The sequence below is a fragment of the Oncorhynchus mykiss genome, chromosome 32 (assembly GCF_013265735.2).
Source record: "Oncorhynchus mykiss isolate Arlee chromosome 32, USDA_OmykA_1.1, whole genome shotgun sequence".
In the NCBI taxonomy this organism is placed as follows: domain Eukaryota; kingdom Metazoa; phylum Chordata; class Actinopteri; order Salmoniformes; family Salmonidae; genus Oncorhynchus; species Oncorhynchus mykiss.
This window is the reverse complement of record NC_050572.1, coordinates 38,416,476-38,434,723: the sequence shown is the minus strand read 5'-3', so window position 1 is coordinate 38,434,723 and position 18,248 is coordinate 38,416,476. Positions and strand designations below refer to the sequence as shown.

The 18,248-nt window shown below is 46.0% G+C and overlaps 1 protein-coding gene across 5 annotated transcripts in view; it reads left to right on the top strand.

Annotated features, from left to right (window-relative positions):
* The window catches only part of LOC110488444 (RNA-binding motif, single-stranded-interacting protein 3), a 344,118-nt gene that overhangs the window by 114,137 nt on the left and 211,733 nt on the right, over window positions 1-18,248 (top strand). Inside the window, exons 1-2 of one of the 5 annotated variants that reach the window (XM_036970694.1) lie at window positions 15,919-16,385; window positions 16,491-17,039. The exons of 3 other annotated variants lie outside the window; for them this stretch is intronic. In XM_036970694.1, coding sequence (XP_036826589.1) covers window positions 16,965-17,039 — 75 coding nt within the window. In that variant the 5' untranslated portion in view covers window positions 15,919-16,385; window positions 16,491-16,964. Of the gene's footprint in view, window positions 1-15,918; window positions 17,040-18,248 lie in introns of those variants that run through there. One more of the 5 variants, XM_036970693.1, reaches the window with a different exon arrangement.

The following is an 18,248-nucleotide window of genomic DNA, read 5'->3' as shown; positions in this document are numbered from 1 at the left end:
TGCCAAGAGTGTGCAAAGCTGTCATCAAGGCAAAGGGTGGTTACTTTGAAAAATCTAAAATATATTTTGATTTGTTTAACACTGTGTTGGTTACTACATGATTCCATATGTGTTATTTAATAGTTTTGATGTCTTCACTATTATTCTACAATATAGAAGGTTTGTATAGAAGTTTGTCCAAACTTTTGACTGGTACTGTATGTGATGAATCAAAATAGTTATTGCAAAAAGGGTCAATGCTGATAGTCTGGGTAGCTATTTGGTTAACTATTTAGCCATCTTATGGCTTGGGGATAGAAGCTGTTCAGGGTCCTGTTGATTACAGACTCGGTACCGCTTGCCGTGCAGTAGCAGAGAGAACAGTCAATGACTTGGGTGGTTGGAGTCTTTGACAATTTTGAGGCCTTCTTCTGACACAATCTGGTATAGAGGTCCTGGATGACAGGGAGCTCGGCCCCAGTGATGTACTGGGCCATACACACTACCGTCTGTAGTGTTTTGCAGTCGGATGCCAAGCAGTTGCCATCCCAAGCCAGTCAAGATGCTTTCAATGGTGCAGCTGTAGACATTTTTGAGAATCTGAGAGCCCATGCCAAATCTTTTCAGCCTCCTGATGGGGAAGAGGCATTGTCGTGCCTTCTTCACAACTGTGTTGGTGTGTGTGGGCCATGTTAATTCCTTAGTGATGTGGACACAGAGGAACTTGAAGATCTCGACTCGCTCCACTACAGCCATGTCGATGTGGAGGCTCGGCCCTCCGTTTCCTGTAGTCTACGATCAGCTTCTTTCTCTTGCTGGCGTTGAAGGGTAGGTTGTTGTCCTGGCACTACACTGCCAGGTCACTGACCTCCTCCCTATAGGCTGTCTCATCATCGTCGGTGGTCAGACCTACCACCGTTGTGTCGTCAGCAAACTTAATGATGGTGTTAGAGTTGTGTGTGGCCACACATTTGTGGGTGAACAGGGAGTACAGGAGGGACTAAACATGCACCCCTGAGGGTCAGTGTTGCGGATTTGTTGTTGCCTACCCTTAACACCCGGGGGCGGCCCGTCAGGAAGTCCAGGATCCATTTGTAAAAGGAGGTGTTCAGTCCCAGGCTCCTGAGCTTGGAGGGCACTTTGGTGTTGAACTCTGAGCTGTAGTCAATGAACAGCATTCTCACATAGGTGTTCCTTTTGTCCAGGTAGGAGAGGGCAGTGTGGAGTGCAATAGAGGCTGTGTCATCTGTGGATGTGTTGGGATGATATGGAGCTGGTCCAGGCTGTCTGGAATGATGGTGTTGATGTGAGCCATGACCAGTCTTTCAAAGCATTTCATGGCTACAGATGTGAGTGCTAGTCATCGGAAGTCATAGCATAATTTTTTATAAACGTACAAATTAGTTTCTCGCTCCTTGAAAGTGGCAGCTCTAGCCTTTAGCTCATTGTGGATGTTGCCTGTAATCCATGGCTTCTGTTTGGGATATGTGCGTACATTCACTATGGGGATGACATAGTCGATTCACTTATTAAACTTCTTATGGAGGTGGTCCCTGCACAGGGATAGCTCAGCGGAAATTTCAGAGCGCCACCTATAGTACTTTACTTAGTACTCGTTAAATCTCAAACTTTCATTAAAACACACATGCAAGGTACTGAATTAAAGCTACACTCGTTGTGAATCTAGCCACCAAGTCAGATTTGTAAAATGCTTTTCGGAGAAAGCATGAGAAGCTATTATCTGATAGCATGCACCCCCCAAAATACCAGTAAACAACAGATTTTGCGGTAGCCGGCGCTACCCAAAACGCAGAAATAAAATATAAAACATTCATTACCTTGGACGAGCTTCTTTGTTGGCACTCCTATATGTCCCATAAACATCACAATTGGGTCTTTTTCCCGATTAAATCCGTCATTGTATACCCAAAATGTAATTTGCTGAAGGCCAGTCTGATGCTGCAAAAAGTCCATTTAGAAGACGCAACGTCACTTTTTAAAATTACAAAAGTCGCCTATAAACTTTTACAAATCACTTCAAACGACGTTTCTAAACCAACTTTAGGTATTAATTAACGTTAATGATGTATCAAATTGATCACGGGGCGATCTGTATTCGATAGCAGCAAGTCTGGAAAACATTGTCCGTTTTTTCAGTTTCACAACATACTGTGGTGCGTCAGAAGAAGGGAGGGGTCTATTCGTGTTGTAACCAGGGATAAATGATTCTGATATTGATAGCAATGGTGACATCGTGTGGAAGCTGTAGGCATTTACAGGGGGTTCGCATATATTTTCTCTCGTCTTAAACAATTCATTGAATGGCGGACTAATATTTTTGTTTTGTTTTTGGTAAACAGTTTACCAGGGATTTTTACTCCTAAAAACGTTCTGTTATAGCCACAGACCCGATTTAACCAGTTTTAGAAACTCCAGAGTGTTTTCTATCCACACATACTTATCATATGCATATACTATATTCCTGGCATGAGTAGCAGGACTTTGAAATGTTGCGCGATTTTTAACAAAAAGCTGCAAAAATTCGCATCAACCATAACAGGTTTTAATGAAGAGGGTGACTAATGATTGAAACTCCTCAATGTTATCGGATGAATCCCGGAACATATTCCAGTGTGTGCTAGCAAAACAGTCATGTAGTTTAGCATTTGCTTCAACGGACCACTTCCGGATTGAGAAAATCTGGTACCGTATTGGTACTTCCGGTTTGAGTTTTTCTTTGTATGCAGGATTCAGGAAGATAGAGTTATGGTAAGATTTGCCAAAGGGAGTGCAAGGGAGAGGCTTTTATGCGTTTCTCTGTGTGGAGTGAATGCAATTAGTTGCACAGTAAATGCAATTACTTGCACAGGTCACATGCTGGTAACAGGTTAACAAATATACACATCCCTCCCCCTTTTAACCGAGGCTGCCGACCAGTCTTGACGTTGCTTTGAAAAGCCAGCGAGGGCCTCCCCGGTGGCGCAGTGGTCTAGGTCACTGCATCGCAGTGCTAGCTTTGCCACCAGAGACTCTGGGTTCGCGCCCAGGCTCTGTCCCACCAGGCCGCGACCGGGAGGTCCGTGGGGCGACGCACTATTGGCCTAGCATCGTCCGGGTTAGGGAGGGTTTGGCCAATAGGGATATCCTTGTCTCATCGCGCACTAGCGACTCCTGTGTCGGTCCGGGCGCAGTGCGCGCTAACCAGGTCGCCAGGTGCACGGTGTTTCCTTCGACACATTGGTGCGGCTTCCGGGTTGGATGCGCACTGTGTTAAGAAGCAGTGCTGCTTGGTTGGATTGTGTTTCGGAGGACGCATGGCTTTCGACCTTCGTCTCTCCCAAGCCCTTACGGGAGTTGTAGCGATGAGACAAGATAATAACTACTAACAACAATTGGATACCACAAAATTAGGGAGAATATATATATATATATATTATAAAAAAATAAAAGCCAGCGGGATGTATATTTTGTCCTTGTTCAGCCACAACTCTGTGAAACATGGAATATTACATTTCTACAGGTCCCGTTGATAAGATAGTCTCGGACTGAGCTTGTCCAGTTTGTTCTCTAGTGACTGTACTTTCACCAACAGAAAGGAGGGAAGAGACGGCTTATTTGCATGCCAACATAGTCTAGTCAGGATCCCTGCCTCTTTTGCGCCGTGGCTTCCTCTTTCGAGTCCCGGGGATCAGGGCCTGGTCAGGAGTAAGCGGAACATCCAGAGCTGCCGACTCGTTGAAGTAGTAATCGTAATCCAAATCGAGGTTAGTGATCGCTGTTCTCATCTCCAGAAGCTGTTTCCGGTCATAGGAAATTATGTCTGAGAACATTATGTACAAAAACCAAATGTCAGTGTAAAAAAACACAGACTATTGTTTGAACGGCTGCTATCCACTGCAGCGCCATCTTAGATTAAAGATTTGTGTGTGAGTGTGACTGCGTGTGAGTACTGTGTGTGTGTTTGTGTGTGATTGTGTGTGTGTGTTTGTAACTAAAAGCCCTCCACTGATTACTGGACCAGAAGCCAAAGGTCTGCTGTGACAGGATGTGTGTATGGGAGACTTCGTTGAATGTGGGTTTTCAGGCCTATTCACATTGTGTCAACACATAGGCTACTGTAGCAGAGCTCATCTCTCTTCATACAGTGTGCACACACACGCGCACATGCTCTAACGCTTCTCTCAGAGAACAAAAGGCCAGTGCCTGGGGAATTGTGTGCTAAGCTGTTTTAAACCTTGAATACACTACAAGGAAAATCCCCAGCAACAAAAGAATGATCAAATTAAGATCCTATATCTATCTGTATGTTATGCTAGTGGAATTTCAATCATACAAGGCAATACTGTAGATTACAACAGACATTCTTTTATTTAATGAAAACATTTGAGTTTTTATCTTTCTTTCATCTGAGGACATGCACATCCCTCTGAACCTTTCCATTAAATCTCGTGGTCCGTTGGAGCACACACTCGAGTTGTTATTTCATTACACTTGCCAAGCACACCAGCCAATCATGCTGTCGATACAAACCCGCTTGTCTGAATTCTTGGCACATCCACGATTCGGGATGTCAGAGATGAGAGAGAAAAAGGGAGCGAGAAAGCACCATTATGTGGTATGCTGTAAGTATCTAATTCCCCTAGTTGTCCTGCGATGGCCCCGTCTCACACAGGATAATTGACCTCTGGGTGGTCAGAAAATAGCTCAGCCCAAACCAGATGTAGTTAATAGCATAGAGGCCGAAGGTCACATAAGTCACGATGATCAGCCTTAGGTATGGCTTTGCGCTCGGCCGCATCCCAACGTGCTTCATCAGTCACTTCTGTGAGGCCTCTTAGTCTTTGGCACATCCCTCAGTGTTGTGATTATCTAAATGGCCCATTACTCAACAAACAGTCGTTTACAAAGCCTGACAGATTTAGCTGAATGAATGACCTGCCTGCCTCTGGTGTGGGCAGTGTGTCCGTGGGCCGGGCCGCCTGCCTGCCCGCCCTGCTCCAGCCAAGCCCAGACCATCTGTGAATCGCCCAGCAGGGAGAGACCAGAGTGGACTCCTGAGAGGGCAGAGGGAATGAGAGGAGGAGGGAAGGCAGAGAGAGAGAAAATGTGCAGGCTGAGGGGAAAATGCAGGCTTTCTGTAGAGTCCATTTTGTTATGACGTTTAGGACCAATGTGTGTGAAGGTACAGTGCAGTGCATCAAAAGCATGGGTTAAAGGGTATCTGGCCCCAGAAATAGCAGCAAGGCATCTGGAGGACATGTCATTCAGAGAGGGAGAGAGAGACCAGGCGTGTGGGAGTCAGAGATTGAGGCAGGGTTAGTAATTCAATTTTCAAGACTTTACAGTAGCTTACATTTCATGTGACTGTGTTTTATCAGTTATTCTGAATGGAGCCTGTTGTTCCCCCAACATGTTGCTATGATTCACCGTCGCCAAGAGCCAAGAGTGGACTTTGTCACAGTAATTAATGTAGCTCTCAGGACAGCCTTTGAAATTAGTCTTGTCTTCAAGGCCTAATTAAAAGGAAATTGTTAAACATATTTTGGGTCAAGTTTCCGAACCTGTAGCCATTCAGGAAATATTTTCATGCATGACTGTGTCATTCGAGATTTTTTTTTGCAATTGAGATAATACATGTATTTTCTTTTCACTGAGGCCTCATTCATTTGATAGCTTGTTTAGTAGTCTTCAGGTCGACTACTTGACCCATTTTTGCACGTCCTGAATGTCCCTCATCTCTCTACTTGTTGACCACTATCGCAGCAACAGCAGCTCTGTCCTCATAAAGTGAGGCAATGGCCTTTGTCATGGGCACAGGATGGTTCTAATGGGCCCCCTCCTCAGACAGACAGCAACACTCAGAGAAGCAGGTTCTGAACAATTAACCGTGAGCTGTGGGCTTAGCGCCCGACTCCATTGTAAGCGATCTAAACCCGTTAGACTGTGACAGACCATTAACAGGCTGCCAAGGCTTCTTTAAATAGCCTTAACAGTTTACATTGAGTTAGAGTGACTGTGTGTGTGTGTGTGTGTGTGTCCGTGTCCATGGAGGGATGTTTGGGGTGACTGTGTAGGCAGTGTGTGTGTCTGTATTTGTGTTTTGGTTAGTGTGCGTGCGTGTGCTCGAGCAGGTGTGCTTTGCACACAGGTGTGTGTGTTATCGGACCTCTTCACCCATCCCATCCTCACGTTTAACACAGAGTTTTCTGCACCGTTGAGTTGCTGAATTATTACTGCCTACATTGTTATTGAGTAATTACCGGATAATGGCCGGTAATTTCAGTGTTTTTAGGGAAATCTATCTAACCATTAAAATTACCGAGGTGCTCTCTCACACATCCCTCAGTAAATACTGTAGATTGTTAGTGGAAATAGATACACTAGTATTATAATGCAATGGTGTGTGAAATGGATGTGTTTTCAATTTACTACTAGGAATTTGTCTTTTGAACAATTTTGATTGTTTGCATTTGTACTTAATCGTTTCCATTATGTTACCCTTACCTTGATTGTATCCATGCTTTATCAACTGGCGTATTTAAACGATAACAAGTATTCATCTGTGTTTGATAAGCACGTGTTATAAAACCGCAATCCAGGCAATTGCCTCCAACCTGAATGAACAGTTTATATAGCCCCATCAACCGCTGTGTAGACTTTGCTATTTAAACTGCAGCTACGACACATGGCACACTGTTTATGTGTGCGTTATAACTCAATTGATTACATTTAGCTTGTTTCACAATATGAATTGTCCCAGCTCTCTATATGACAACCAACTTGTAGTGCAGTACTGGCTATAGTTGACACATCTAAACTGATGTTTGGTGGATATTAAAAACGTCTTAGGGCTGATATGACAACAGCCAGTGAAAGTGCAGGGCGCCAAATTCAAAACAACAGAAATGTCATAATAAAAATTCCTCAAACATACATGTATCTTATACTGTTTTAAAGGTAATCTTGTTGTTAAGCCCACCACAGTGTCCGATTTCAAATAGGCTTTACGGCGAAAGCCCCACTAACGATTATGTTAGGTCACCACCAACTCACTGAAAACTCTGCCATTTTTCCAGCCAAAGAGAGGAGTCACAAAAAGCACAAATAGAGATCAAATTAATCACTAACCTTTGATGATCTTCATCAGATGACACTCACAGGACTTCATGTTACACAATACATGTATGTTTTGTTTGATAAAGTTCATATTTATATTTAAAAAATCTCACTATACATTGGCGTGTTACGTTCACTAGTTCCAAAAACATCCGGTGATATTGCAGAGAGCCACATCATTTTACAGAAATACTCATTATAAATGTAGATAAATACAATTGTTAGACATGGAAATATAGATATACCTCTCCTTAATGCAACCGCTGGGTCAGATTTTTTTTAAAACTTTACGGAAAAAGCAAACCACTCAATAATCTGAGACGGCGCTCAGAAGAAAAAAAAATGTATCCGCCATGTTGGAGTCAACAGACATCAGAAATAACATTATAAATATTCCCTTACCTTTGATGATCTTCATCAGAATGCACTCCCAGGAATCCTAGTTCCACAATAAATGTTTGTTTTGTTCGATAATGTCCATTATGTCTAAGTAGCTACTATTGTTAGCGCGTTTAGTATACATACGCTTAATTTCCTATTGTATAAGACCTGGCTATGCAAATTCCTCACTGCAGTGTCCAACCAATCTTAATTTAACGGTCACCCATGTTGATATTAAATGTTTAACACAATGGTGAATGTTTTGTGAACAAGCAACAAGATAGTGGAATCTTTGGGCAAATTAATTAGCATCTTGTGTTGTTACTATTATGTGAGGCCTCAGCTTTACATGGTAGTCGTGTCACTTAGGCTGTTTACACAGGCAGTCCAAATCTGATATTTTTCCAATAACTTCTTTTGACCAATCAGATCAGATCTTTTGCCCATAATTGGACTGCCTGTGTAAACACAGCCATATTGTGATATGTAATGGAGGATTTGAAGACACCTTGTCTGTGAAATCATTGTTCAGTGGATCTTGTTGCACCTGTTTCTGTACCTCTCTGTAATTAATCTGTGACTAGGCGGAGCAGGGAACGTAACTCATCTCGTAGCAAGGGTTGTAAATGATACTCCTCAATTCATGACAGTTCAGTTTGATCATGTCTGGTTCTAGACACACACACGGGAGCGGGAACACACGCACACACGCAGATGCGTTTTCATATGAGAATTGAGGCTGCCTGGAGCTTTAGTATCAACTTTAATACACCCAAAACATCTGTAAAACATTACCCCTGATTATTTGCTCCTCCAGCACAACCTACAATATGAGCATAAAAGTGATGTTTGTACATTAACCTTATGTAAATGAAAGAGCTGTTGAGGTCTCCTCTCTAATGAAGGTGTGAGGCCCCCGACGCACACATGGGATCAGGAACACACACAAGCACGCGCACACACACACACACACACACACACACACACACACACACACACACAGCTCGCATGCTCAGTTTGAATGTTCACATCTGCAGTACCCAGTTGCTCTACTGTGTTCAGGGCTTCCAGGTGCATCGTTCTGGGCCTGGTCTGTTCTGGTCTGGTCGGTGGGTGGTTTCTTCCTCTTCATGGACTGACTGACTGCTCAGACAGCCTAGAGTGAGGGAAGCAGAGCAGACCTTAAGAAACACACCTTGTTACTGTAAGTAATGACCAGGTCTTTAGCCATCTCTCCCCAGAGCCGTGTCTGACGTCTTTTCACTGGGGAAGCGGAGGACAATGTAATGAAATGTACTTTAGCTGGAGCTGGATCGTTTTCTTTACTCTAGATATGAGCTGAATGCTTGCAGGAATTTCTTTTGAACAATTCTCCACTTTATTTTTGGACATTCCCCAATGTGTTTTTCTGGCACCAGGGAAACACTTCTTGAACTAGCCTTGTTGTAGGAAAAGAGCTCGATGGTTCACTTCCATGTTGGCCCACCACCATCACTGTACTCCTGACACGTTAATGAACCTTTGGTTACCTCTGTGAAATATCAAGCTGTTCAATGGAGCCAGTGCCAACGTGTATAACATTTGTACAACCAAACCAAGTCCTAGGCTTACTACCAAGACACACAGTCTTCACATATGGAATTATGGAAACGTCTCAACCACTCTGCAGTCTCCAGCAGATCCAGTCTGATGCAGACCTGGGTTCAAACTCTATTTGTCTTTCAAAATACTTTGAGCGTTTGCTCTAGCCCTGCCTGTGGTGCCAGACGACCAGGGTTTGCTGTTTTGGGACTATTCTATTGGTCCATTACGCCAGGTACTGTCAGCTCATCAAACACTAATAGCGTAGTTTGAAATGATTTCAAATGGTATTTGAACCCAGGTCTGGTATGTGTTTTTTTTTGTAAAGTTGTCACATCTCTTGTTTCAACTCAGCGATTGTTCTTCTGTTGTGTGAAAGGAAATGTAGAGCTTTTGGTTTTTGTAGGAGACGTTCTGCTCCATTTACCGGCTCTCTTTGATGATCTCAGCAGCACTAATTACACAGGCACCCGCCCCGCCCCGCCGCCGTCACCACGGATGCAATCTCTAAGTGCATTCCCCCCCCGCACCCGACCTTTTACTCTGGCTAATATCTTAGCGCATCGCTACGGAGTCTCTTACCAGTCTCCACAATGTCTCACTATAATACTGCTGTGCCTAGCCTGTCATTGGTGCTGGCGTGCTATGGAAATGGCTCATTGGAATGTGCGTAGAGTGATGTCCGCGGCCTTTAAAAGTCCTATATAACATACATTTGGGTCTCGTAGATTGCTTTTGCTGGCTGTGAAACAAATCCGTCAAGCATGAAGCCAATGCTTCGCTGCGAAGGAATGCGCACTACTCGCCTGTAGTATCCGATTGCATTGGAACCTCAGTGCGTGGTAAAGGACCGGCGTTTACCATCGGAATATCACTGTTGAACTTTTACAATCGCTCACATTGGACTGGCTAGTATGATACGATGAACAGTTCTACGTTTCATGTTCATAGTCATTCAGGTACATCTCTTTGTATAGTACATTTGAGTCGTTTAGCAGACGCTCGTATCCAGAGCGGCTTACAGTTGGTGCGTTCATCTCAAGGTAGCTAGGTGATACAACCACACATCCCTGTCATTGTAAATGCACGTTTCCCTCAATAAAGCTGCTATCAGCAAAGCCGGTGCTAGTTAGGAAAGGCCAGGGTGTTCTTTTCTTTTCTTTTTTTCAATATAGTTCTGCACAGCCACAGACGTCTCTCCTGGGCTTGATACTTTGCATGCAGACGATGAGACACGAGGGAAGTGAGTCGAGGGCTGGAGTAGGGTTCTGCTCCATTTGCTTTTCTCAAGCATTCCCCTCAGAATAGGACTTTCGCTCTCTCGCTCTGGCCCTGGCCCTGGCTCTCTCTCTCTCTCTCTCTCTCTCTCTCTCTCTCTCTCTCTCTCTCTCTCTCTCTCTCTCTCTCTCTCTCTCTCTCTCTCGCTCTCGCGCTCGCTCTGGCTCTGGCTCTCTCTCACTCTGGCTCTCTCTCTCACTTTCTCTCTCACATTGTCTCTCTCGCTCTCTGTGTTCTCATTCCACCGTGACGTTTTGTCATTCCAGAATGGCTCGACGGGGCTTTACTGCACCACTGCTGTCCACCCGTCCCGGTCCTTTCAAAGCAAAATGTCGCAACTTTATTTGCTGTTGTCGTCAGCAATGTTTCGAGTGGCGAGGGAACTTCTCTACTCCTACCGTGTCTTCGTGGGACAACTCAAGCGACCCCCTGCCTCTCTCAGCTCATGTTCAATTGCCAAACGTTGCGAACGCTGCAGATAGAAATTCCATGAATAGAGCCTACATGATTTATTGGTTTACATCTAGTAATTTTTGTTCTACTTTACATATTTCATGTGTGTGTCCATCTGAATGCGCCCCATGCTATCTTCCCACCTGGCCCTCGTCCCACCTCAGCCGTGCCACCCCACAGCCATGTCCCTAGCAACCCCACAGGGCCCTAAAACTCCCAAGATTCTCGAGGTTGCTCCTCAGGTTGGTTCATGGCTATTAGGCTATAGGCTTCTGCCTCCAGCCTGTATGTGTTTAAGTATTAAGGTTAGGATTAGGGCTGGGAAATTTGGTCTTGGAACTGCGCTGAATGGCACCTCAGCCCTCGGGAACATGCCGGAATAACCTGAACCTCGTACACGACAGTCTCTCTGACTGCAGTGGTACAGTACCTCACACCCACCCACAGCTGCAGGCCACCTGGCGTGACTCACATAAACTCACCTACTCTCAATCACACAATCTCACACACTGGCGATCACACATTCTCACACACACGCATCGCTCGCTCGCGCTCCGACTGACTGGTGTCTGTTACCAAGCATCTCCCATCACCCTAGCACCGGGCCTCCTTCCTCAGTACAAGACCATTTATAGCAGCTCAGGTTTTTCTGCGAGCCGCCTAATCTGAGAACCCAAAGAGAGAGTAATAACATGTTCTGTTGTGTTTCATCTAACTGCAGTAGCAACTCCAACTCTACATTGGTTTCATGTTTCTAACTCATTGGTGCTTCTCAACCTCCGCCTTCTTCTTCTTGGCATCCTTGGGTGGTAGTAAATGACTCACCCGGGAAGTGGAGGGATACAGAACAGCGTTGGACATCTGCGGCGGTCAGGTTCTCTAGCTCCAAGAAGAGCCGCTGTGCAGTGTTTTCCCACAAACTACTAAGCCCTGTGCTGCTCTCCGCATTCCCACCCCCTCTCCCACCACTCTTCCTTGGCTCGGGGCCAGCACTCCCTCGAATTCCAAGCATCTGGTCAGTTCTAGGAAACGCCTGCGACTGTCCAGTGGAAGGAAATGGGAGCCTCTTGATTGCACCGAGCCCCTTGAATAATGTGCCACTCATAGAGAAGTTGTTGCCGAGGAGCGGGGGAGTCTCGGTCTTGGTAGTCAATGGAGGTCTTCCTAGGGGTTCTGAGGGAGCGTAGTCGTTTCTGTTCTGCTTTCACTCTTAACTTTCTCTCTCTTTGTAGCGTTCTCTCCCATCCCTGTCTCTTCTCAGTGTGGATTCAGGGATATTAGTAGGATATTTCTCCAGAGTCAGATCAATAAACAGAAAAGGGCAGGTATTAAAGTATTTACAGAACTCTCAAAAATCTCTGGCAATCAAAGAAAATACATGGCAACTTACCATGTAATTTTACTTTTCATATACATTTGCCTGCAAATGTAGATATGATTTAGTCATTTTTCTAATAACAATAGAACATGTTGGCAATGGAATTAAAGTCAGGTTTTCTCTTGAGAGGTAATGTCTCCTCTCACAATGAAGTTGATGACTAAGGATGACTAAGCTTTCGTATTCGTAGCTCTCCTCTGGGTTGTTTAGAGGAGATTGTGATCACTTTGTGCCATGGGAGAACCATCCATCCTATCCGTTCACTTCATATCCCACAGATGACTCACTGCACACTGCAAGGCAACTCTACGAGTGTCTGTCTGTGTGATCCACCTCCAGTCTCTTCCAGCCTCACAGTACGGCTGTTTGACAATGGCCCCTGATCAGATCCACACCCAGACTGCTTTGTGATACGGCCGTGTCTCTCTCCGCTCTCACCTCGCACAGACTGTGATGTTTCCGTATAGCCGTCCTTCCCTTCCCCCCCGCTCCAGCTCTGTCTTCCTGCAAGCTGCAGAGATGAATCAGGGCTTGTGTGTGCATTTTTTGTGCGTGTCTTTCGTGTACATCCGTGTGTGAATCACGGTGGGGAACCTATGCATCACTATCAATCACAGGGAGAGAAAAAACAGTATCTCTCCGTCCCTCTTTCTGTTGGCGTCCATGATTAAACAGCTGGCTTCATATCACCCCTGTCCTCAGCCTGACGTCAGTCCACTGATTCACTTCAGAGCCCCTATCAGTGCCGAGGCAGAACTGGCACATCCAAATTCACCCACCCTCTTTCCTTTTGCTGTGATGGAATACAGAGCAGAATATTTGGATGAGCTTTGGGCCTTTACTTGCATACCCGCCCACATAATGTTTACAAGTCTTGAGCCATTGAACGCTGACTGATAAAACTTCAACATTAGCCAAGAGCATCTGCCTAGTTCCAAGTAAGTATTGAGTCTCAATTGAAGGACTGCAAGTTCCAAACCCAGTTATGGCAACAACAATTAGTTAACTGTTAACGTGTCAATCCTGAGTAGTAATTTGTGAAAGTATGCACCAAGGCAGTAGACGTGACCACACAAAATGTCAGAATGCTCTCTCCCTCTCTCCCGTGCTCTCTCTCTCTTTCTCGCTCTCTCTCGTGCTCTCTCTCTCGCGCTCTCTCTCTCTCTTTCTCGCTCTCTCTCTCTTTCTCTCTCACTCTCTCTCACTCTCTCGCTCTCTCTCTCACTCTACTTGTCTCTCTTTCTTATCATTTTCTGCCCCCCCCCCCCCCCCCCACTCTCACTCTTTCTTTCTCTCCCTCTACATCCCTCCATTCTGTGAGTAACCCTGCCCTGCCAGTCCTTCTGTCCTGGAGCTGTTAATCTGCTAATCCACAATCGATATCTGCCTAATCTCTTTTCCACAGATAAATGCGGCCTATCGGATCATTTTGTTTTCTTCCACACGCCATAGCCCCTCCTCTCTCTCTCGCTGCTTTGCTTCTGTCCGTGGGATGCTAGTACTGATTCAGTCTGCCCACTAGCATGCATGCTGCCTACGTGCATCGCCATGTACTCTACTGTAGACAAAACGACATGTTTGAATGAGGAAAGAAATCGCCATTGTAAATCCATGTGCAAAATGTGGCACAATTGAGTTGGGACCAATTTTTTTTAAGTGATGCACTGACAATCGGTCATTTGGTCTGAAAACGTCAATGATTGTTTAATAAGGGGAAATGACCCTCGTGGGTTCGGTCTGTCCGTGTGAATTCTCCCTCCACAACTGTAGTATTGCTTGACATATCTATAGCAAATGTTTGTCATTTTAAATGCTTTGCATACCACATTTTATTGATTTAAATTATCATTTTTTCCCGTTTTTTGCTCACTTTGAAATCGGGGATAATGTTGCTAATTGAGTTGACTGAAAACTGAAGCCCATGAACTGGTGGACTTGCACCCACTGACCTCCATAGGTTAAGCCACAGTCCGTGTGTGCGGCTAAGGTTTCTCGCAGGACAAAGAGAAGGTGAAAGACTGCCGTACTACCATCCTGCTGCTGTCCATTGGACTCCACTGTCATGCTATATAGTCTATTGTGGTGGGTAGAGGCGGACCTTTGTAACGCCAGGATCGTGGGTTTGATTCCCTGGACCACCTGTAAAATGTATGCACGCATGCCTTTGGATGAAATTGTCTGCTAAATGGCGTGTATTAGATATTATAGCAAGCATCAAACGGTGTCAGTTTGTAGCTGGTAGTATATACAGAGAGTGATTTTCCCCTCCAGCACTCTTTACCCAATGCTTTGATCTCTCTTCGCACCAAAAGGTTACATACTGGCCACATCTAGATGTGGGTGGAAAGTGCTCTCAATGTTGTCATTTCATAGCGAGAGGCGCTTAATTGGTCAGGTAGATTGTCGGGGAAACAATTTTTTGTTGTTGTTGTTGATATTTGAGTATTTATTTATATTTATATTTATTTATTTATATAGCCCGTCTTACATCAGCTGATATCTCAAAGTGCTGTACAGAAACCCAGCCTAAAACCCCAAACAGCAAGAAATGCAGGTGTAGAAGCACGGTGGCTAGGAAAAACTCCCTAGAAAGGCCAGAACCTAAGAAGAAACCTAGAGAGGAACCAGGCTCTGAGGGGTGGCCAGTCCTCTTCTGGCTGTGCCGGGTGGAGATTATAACCCAAGGCCAAGATGTTCTAATGCTCATAAGTGACCAGCAGGGTCAAATAACAATAATCACAGTGGTTGTCGAGGGTGAAATAGGTCAGCAGGAGTAAATGTGAGTTGGCTTTTCATAGCCGATCATTGAGAGTATCTCTACCGCTCCTGCTGTCTCTAGAGAGTTGAAAACAGCAGGTCTGGGACAAGGCAGCACGTCCGGTGAACAGGTCAGGTTTCCACATCCGCAGGCAGAACAGTTGAAACTGGAGCAGCAGCACGGCCAGGTGGACTGGGGTCAGCAAGGAGTCATCATGCCGGGTAGTACTGAGGCATGAGAGCGACTTACAGGAGCAATTATGGTTAAGGGCCTTGCTCAAGGGCACGTCGACAGATGCTTTTCACCTAGTCTGCTCGGGGTATTGAATTAGCAGCCATTCAGTTACTAGCCCAACGCTCTTACCGCTCGGCTACCTGCCTCCCTCATCATGTGGAGGCATAGCACCCAGAGTGAGCATTTAGAAAGGATTGTAAATTATGTTTGCATTTGAGTATGTTTTTATGTGCTGGTCTGTCATGGTTACACAGACAGTCAAGCACAGTACGTTTGCACAAATATAATGTATCGTCACAGCAATATGGAGGGTATAAATTAGACAGGGCGTTGGATGTACTGTCGCTAACTGACAGTGTAATTTACCTCCAAGAGAAAAGTGAACGCTGGAAAAGATACCTAAAGCAAAACCTAGCGCTGTTTCGTAGTTTTTTATAAGTATGGAGTCATATTTAAGACGACTGATTTCTTCAGAAATAGAATCCTCCCACATTGATGGAGGAGAGTTTAAACCCGGCGTTAGGTCCTTTGGCAGCCAACAGGGGGGGCCTGCCTGCCTGCCGTCCCCCTCTCCCCACTCCATTCTCTGGCTGTGGAAATACTGCAGCCCCCTGATCTGCGTCTGGATCGCTCTCTCACACTGAGCCGACTCAAGTCCCTCCTACCGGCTGAGCAGGACGAGCCCCCTTCACCACACACACACACACACACACACGCACATGCACACACACTCACCAACACAGCGAGAGAGAGAGAGAGAGAGAGAGAGAGAGAATTTTACAAGAGCAGGAAAAGGGAGGAGCGCAGACAGGAGACTCTCTGGCTTGTCTGTCTGTTGGGCACCTGGGACACTGTCATTGTGCTTCTCGGTATAGTATTTTTTTCTCTCCTTCTCTGAACCAGCCGACCGGTCGGGAGTCTTTTTTTCCCCCCTCTCGGTGCCGTATCAATTAGGAACTGGGATTGTTTCTGTGTAATCTGCTCTGCTCTGGCTGAACCGTTACAGACTGCGATTGTTCCTGCCCGCCTCTCGGCGTTCCGATTCGGACCCTCCCCAAAGTGCATCTGTTAGTGCGCCGCTGAGGATATATCCTGTGTCCAACAGTACAACATAGAGCAGCTGGGATATCAGACTATAGAGGCGCGCGAGAGAGAGAGAGCAGCCGAGTGAGCAACAGAGAGAGGCAGATACAGAGAGTGCGAGAGAGATTGAAGCCGAGCAGCGAGGTAAGCTATAGCGAGACGGCGTAGATAGAAAAGTGATCTTCATATCCTCCTCCCATTTTTCCTTGTTTGTCTTTTTTTCTCCTCTACTACACTCTCCTGTGCCAGCAATTTGTTCGCAGGACTGCCTGGAACCACTGCCACCTGCTCATCTTCCTCCTCCTCTTCCTCCTCCACCTCTCTTCTCACGCGTTACTATCCGACAGCCAGTGAGGGAAAGACAGGAGACGCAGACAGGAGACGCATACAGGGCACGCAGCAGCGTCCGTTTTTTTTTTCAAAACTCTTGTGGGGAATATTTTTGAGGAACCCGAATGAGCATCCGCCGAGCTCTACTCCAGGAGATTTAAGTGAAAGGCGTCGTCGGGCAGGAACTACCCCCACAGAGGCGACCCCTCTCCCAGCCACTCTCCGTCAGACGAACCCTGCTTGCTCTCCGGAGGACCAGCAGTGATTCAACACACCAGTGTGGACGAGGGGAAAACAAGGGACCTACAGTCAGAGAGCCGAGCCCCAGTACTATTACCGCTCGTCCGACCGCCTCCAACCATTCCCTGCCACGGCGCTAAGGATTCCAGCTATATGGGCAAGCGATTGGAACAGCAACCAATGTACCCTCAGTACACATACTACTACCCCCACTACCTCCAGACCAAGGTAGGGCACCCACGGCTCATCACTTCAGTGTCTTTAACCTCCCTCCCTCCCTCCCACACCCCTACCTCCTCCCATCCTCCTACTCTAATCCTCCCCCTCCTTCGCTCCTCCTGTCAAGCCGCTGAGTGGGGATGGGGTGTGAACGGTGGCCTTGGCCGTCAGTGGCTTTCTGGGGTTTGCATCTCTCTCACTTGGTGAGGCATCACAACGCTAGTTTGTCCAGCCTCGGCACGGCTAGTGGAGCTGTCCGGAAGATTGATTAATTGATTAAGGCTAACTGGATTGGATCGTGATAGGTTTCTCCTATGTTGCGATTGTTAGGTTGGCAAACTGTTAATCACACTGGCTTTGTCACGTTTCTTGGTCCACTATATTAAGATACTGAGAATTAATATTGGGTGAAATATCAAGAGGGTGGCGTGTCGTGAGTCAGAAACACAATGAGAACCACAATTGAAATAAGCCTCTAGGCTTTTTTGTGTTGTTATCCTCAATCATTTAAAAACAAATGTATTTAATGTTGTTTACGCCTGGAGCAGCCTAATACTTTTCATTATCTAATACATTCAATATATCAACCAATGAGACGACTACCCACCCATATCTCCTATCCTGGCTCAGCCATGCCTTCCCCCTTATAACTGACATGGTGGCCAGCCACAGGCTGAAAGTAAACAGGCATCTGCCAGGGCTGCCTATATTTTCTCTAGCCGTTGTATGCATCACTACCTTTGGCGTGGGGACCTAGGCTCTGGTTGGTGGCTGATGGCGGGACAGTTGGTAGACTTAAAGTCCTCCGTCATCAAAACTAGAGACGAATGCAGATAAAGCCATGGAACGCCTTTTGTCATCTTCCCTTCCTATTGTAAAGAGCTGCTGAGGTAGCTATCTGGAGGGTCCTAGAGGAGAATATCGGTAGCCCGACCTGGTAGCCCGCTGGCTTCTCTTCTGATTTATAGTTTAATACATTTGTGCTGCGGCCATATGGCTTCTCTCTCACTCTGCCCCCTCCCCTCTCTATCCCTCTTTTCCTCTGCCCCCTCCCCTCTCTATCACTCTTTTCCTCTGCCCCCTCCCCTCCCTATCCCTCTTTTCCTCTGCCCCCTCCCCTCTCTATCCCTCTTTTCCTCTGCCCCCTCCCCTCTCTATCCCTCTTTTCCTCTGCCCCCTCCCCTCTCTATCCCTCTTTTCCTCTGCCCCCTCCCCTCT